Genomic DNA, 4,705 nt, shown 5'->3' with positions numbered 1-4,705 from the left:
CCTCTACAAAGTAACCAAATCTATTGATTGGCGTGAGGTTCATTATCCTTCATATCCTAATTCCTATCCTATCATGTTCTCTAGCAGGTAAGTGTCACTTTACATTCAGCTTACTAAAACAATTTAGTCAATGATACATACAATGGCTTAAACGTGACAAGCATATGTTATCATACATTGCAAAATGTAAAAAAACATGGAATCACTCAAAATTGAATACAAACTATAGTTTGCAGTATGAGTGTTATGTAGAATAAGTACTGTGCAGCTCATCCTTTTCCACAGAAGCAAAAAATGAGCCTGGGACTGTTGTGTGCCTCAGGAAGAATCTTACATCAAATTGAGGTGAGCTTAATCTTCACAAATTTTGATTACTATTTTTAGTATTCAAGTTGTGGAGCTCAATATGGTCCTGAAGTTAGAAGCACGATCAGGCAGCAGGATCGTGATCAACTCAACCACTATAAAACGTCTTCAAGGACTCAGGAGGCTTCTCTTCCATTATACCAGCACCCGTGGTTGCCAGGTATTGACGAATGGTTGTCTGACGATCAGCAAGGTATGTGTGATCTAAAAAGTTACTGTAGGCTTCATCTCCAAGATTCTTAGCCGCCAAAACACTGCATAATACTTTTCGGATCACAATTTACATGGTGATATCTTAACTAAGCAGAGAATCAGTACATCTGAGAACAATGCCTTAGTGACAAGATGACATCACAAGGCCACATAAAGAGGTTTAAATCTATACCAATGGCGCAGATAATTTCGGCAAGGTAACACATCATCCCTCCAAATCTTATCTATGTTATATCGTCTATAATGCTGATGGTAGACTTCTTTACTTCCTGAATTGAACAAGAACGGAGTGTGATGAAGTCGTTAAAAATTAGAAGTATAGAAAGTTAAATAGATATCAATTTACATTCTGTTCCATTCAATTTGCTCCATTTGTCTCTCCAGTGTAAGAGCTTCTGATAGCAAATGTAGCAAACTAAAGATGATGGAAGGGTATGCCAAACAAACTATCTCTATACGGATTCAAGCTTTCTGCAGTGGTTGAGGGGATTGAATATTGATTCTTGTAGGGGAATTGGACTTATCCCCTCCATCTTGATTCTTGATTATGAATCAACATTGCGTTATGTCAAGGAAATCAACGAGGTAAAATCTCTAGGGTTACACAAGAGATTCACAAATCTCTCCGATAAACTGCATGATACTGCCTCCTCATTGGGGGGTATTATACTATTATGGAGATCAGTAAATGTTCAATTGAGGAGATTTGTAAATATTCCCACATCATATAATAATTTCGCTTTATGCTTGATCTAAATAGTTATTTCAACAGTGATTTACAGCGTCAAACAGGATATGGCTCAGTTAATCAATTCAGATAACTTGTTGGAGTGTTACTTTAAGAATCAAGCATGAGAAGTGGATCAGTCAATGAAAATAGGGGGAATGAGTCACAGAGCTACATGATTCAGTATAAAAATTCAGAACTGACATAATTAAGAAAATTACCTTTACATCTTTCATTAAAAAATTCTTCATCGCTGTATTGGGTACTGAGGACCTATATATATTTTACAAGAATCATAATCAAATTCCATCAAACCAATCCCTAATTTACAAGTTCACAACTTCATAACAATGATTTTGATAACTTCATTCGAAGGTTCGAACTCACCGCCGGATATTTGAATAGCTTGCCTTCTAATGTTTCTGGCAAAACCTACAAAATAATAGAATACGATAATGAGATAGGAATCGGACTACCAATAATAAGAAAGAAAAATCATGACAGTTTTTCAACTTACAACTAGAAATCGGAATTCAAGCTCCCTCTCTATAAAAGAAGGCACCTGAATTAATTAAGAAACTATGGTGATTGCAATTGATTGCTTAACCAAAACAAGGCAGGAAAACCAAGTAATTTATCCTAAATACCTCTGATTTTTGAATTTCAAACACAGTGACTCTGAGCTCCTCCCCTTCACAAGGCTCTACACTTAAACTTGAGATTTCCTGATTTGTTTACATCGTAGTCATAAATATGTTGTGCCAGAAAATAACAGAACAGAATGAGACGAACTACACAAACAGAATGAGACGAACTACACAAGAAACTATCGAGAAAGAAAATGAGACAGCAGGAAGTATATGTTCGGAATTGCTTCTTATAGTGGTACTTATGAAAGTTGGACTTAAACTGTGTTATAAACGTATACTCCCTACACTGGTAATCTACCGCTCATCTTGTATGATCAGTTTAATAGACTAAATGTACATGAGTCAGTCTAATAGAGATATTTTTCCTTCAATCCATCTCCACGGTTGTTTCAAAGGTACAACCTTTGTGAAGAAAGACCATCAAGTACGATTGACAGAAAAAAGACCCGAATTCAATGATCATTTACTTAGAATCATCTCTTAACGCTCTTAAACTTTGGAGTAACTAAAAAAGAATCTCCATTTCAAGGAAACCAGAAGCACATACAAGAATACTTTAGAACAAGATATGTCTTGGATGGTATCCAAAGGGAGAACTATAGTGATTAGATAACTCATAATCATCTAAAGAAAGACCAAATATTTCCAAATTAAATGAAAAGAAAGGATCAGAAACCTTGGTCTCAGGCTTGGCAATGCCACGTTCAAAGAAAATGGGAGCTACATGAGCAAAAACCCTCCTAAAACCTTTCAATCGCGCCACCCTAAAGCCGGACAATTCAGGAAATGTTCTCCTTGCACTCCGTTCTGCTTAATATTAACATCCATTGCACACACTGAATCAAGGATTAAGCAACCAATATTTGATAACCATGTAAGGTTCCAAGAAACCTGAAAATTAATGACTACATTACTATTCTACCAAATGCCAATACAGTTAATGAACCTTGCTCTAAAATAAAGACAAAATTTTCCCCTATATTCAAGTTATCATGCTTCATGATAGTACATACAAAATTGATGCACTCCTTGTAAGGCCTTAACATTTAGATATGCAAAGATTACAAGCACTAACAAGAAATGATTATTGTACAATAACAATTAACATTGCCAACACTTAATAAATTTGCTAAAAAATTCAATACTTTATAATTCATATGTATATTTAAATCAAATTTAATTGTTTGACATCATTGATAACACAAATTCAATGTAACAAATACTACTAATAAAGAGTCTAACATTAGTGTAATCAAAGCTTTTATAATCAGCAAAAATTTCATGTTTCAACAATGCTACTCACTCCTATTCACTTTGTGTCCTTTTCTTACACTATTCACCATTATATTTTCCTAATTTGTATATACAGTCATGAATTCTTATTTGATTCATCACAACGTATATTTTATTAATATTAATTTTTTTATAATTTTTAGTTAGTGGATGATTAAAAATATCTATAAAGATGCAATTGATGGCATGCACAATAAATGCACATGATTATGAGCTATTTTAACATAGTCCACTATCAAACCTAAATAAATCTTTTGTTCTATGGAGAATAGTCATAAAATAGCTCAAATGAGTTTAGTTTTCCAACAACCTAAAACTCCTAAAAAAATGATAACTTAGAACAATAATACTGAAAACATGGTGAGTTAGAAGACTAATAGATTTGGGTTTTTACCAGAAAGGAGCGATCCAAAACCGCAAATGGAGATGAACCCAAGCGGAGAGGAAATCATGAGGAAATCTGCAGCATCATCAAGCTGAAAAGGCTTGAATTGATCAACCGAGATAGGTAATTGACAGTCTCCTGATGTTGATGATGCTGCCATGGCCGTCTGATGTTTGATTCAAGTTAGTTGTATAGCTTATAATGGTTAGAGGAGTAGAAATTATTAATTAAGGTGCATTCTTTTAAAGGGGTTTGAGGGTTTTGAGCAAGGAATGAGATTTTGTTATGGTAATATTTAAATTTATTTATTTAATTAATTATTATTATGATATTACTTTGATAACTCTTGACTTTCTGTTGACCTTGACTCTTAGTTAAGGGGTTGTTACAACTTTTCGTTTACCTTTCTTAACCAACATATAAGTAACTTTCTAAAACCCTAAAGTAACTACCTACTCATCACAGTAACTAACCATGTCCTTCCTTCAACTGCCATGATACCTATGAAGTCCAATTTATTCTCTGCAATAACCGCTTCTTCATCTTTATTAATAGAAGCTGTCATCCCCATTTACAACTTGAAGAAAAATATCATACCGAAACCCCTACTCACTATCATCTTCATCAACCTACAAACAACCTCTATCCTGATATCTATATTCTTGCATTCAATTTATTATTGTTCATTCATTGATCTCTCATCTCCGATCTGACTTGAGCGTCGAAGGGGATTTCCGGGAGATCACTCCGGGCAAGGCTAACATATTGTGTTGCAGGACTTCAGGACACTCCTACGGAAGGGATACATCTCACTTCCACTTCGTTGACTGTTGACTCTGATAACATTTCCACTTCAGGTATTTTAAGTGTCTCTTGCACTTTCTCGTTTTATCACCAAAACAAAATTGAAAGTTGAATGTGAGAAATGAGAATATTGATCGTGTATTAGTGCTCGTCGTTGCACTACTTTGTTTGGAATGTAGTTGTAGTCTTTCTAGCATTTCCTTTTGTGTGATAAATATTTGATTTTTACTACACTAGTTGTCACAGCGTAAAAATAATTTTATTTTA

The 4,705-nt window shown here is 34.3% G+C and overlaps 1 protein-coding gene across 1 annotated transcript; it reads right to left on the bottom strand.

The window, feature by feature from the left end:
• Positions 1-454: 454 nt before the first annotated feature.
• On the bottom strand, positions 455-4,205 carry LOC130809836 (uncharacterized). Its single transcript, XM_057675668.1, has 9 exons — positions 4,098-4,205; positions 3,644-3,800; positions 2,633-2,763; positions 1,954-2,031; positions 1,824-1,868; positions 1,694-1,738; positions 1,528-1,579; positions 752-848; positions 455-620 (listed from the first exon to the last, which is right to left on the bottom strand). Exons 1-9 carry the CDS (start codon positions 4,203-4,205, stop codon positions 455-457), a joined length of 879 nt encoding a protein of 292 aa, XP_057531651.1.
• Positions 4,206-4,705: the final 500 nt, after the last annotated feature.

The sequence above is a fragment of the Amaranthus tricolor genome, chromosome 1 (assembly GCF_026212465.1).
Source record: "Amaranthus tricolor cultivar Red isolate AtriRed21 chromosome 1, ASM2621246v1, whole genome shotgun sequence".
Lineage (NCBI taxonomy): Eukaryota > Viridiplantae > Streptophyta > Magnoliopsida > Caryophyllales > Amaranthaceae > Amaranthus > Amaranthus tricolor.
The sequence above is the reverse complement of the archived record's forward strand: the minus strand, read 5'-3'. Positions and strand labels throughout refer to the sequence as shown.

Bases quoted from the DNA above. Each gene is read 5' to 3' on its own strand.
- LOC130809836 (XM_057675668.1), bottom strand. From the start codon at position 4,205: ATGGGGATGACAGCTTCTATTAATAAAGATGAAGAAGCGGTTATTGCA. The intron at 3,801-4,097 runs GTGATGAGTAGG...ATCAAACATCAG, and splicing joins GAAGGACATGGTTAGTTACT to ACGGCCATGGCAGCATCATC. The intron at 2,764-3,643 runs GTAAAAACCCAA...AATATTAAGCAG, and splicing joins TTTTGGATCGCTCCTTTCTG to AACGGAGTGCAAGGAGAACA.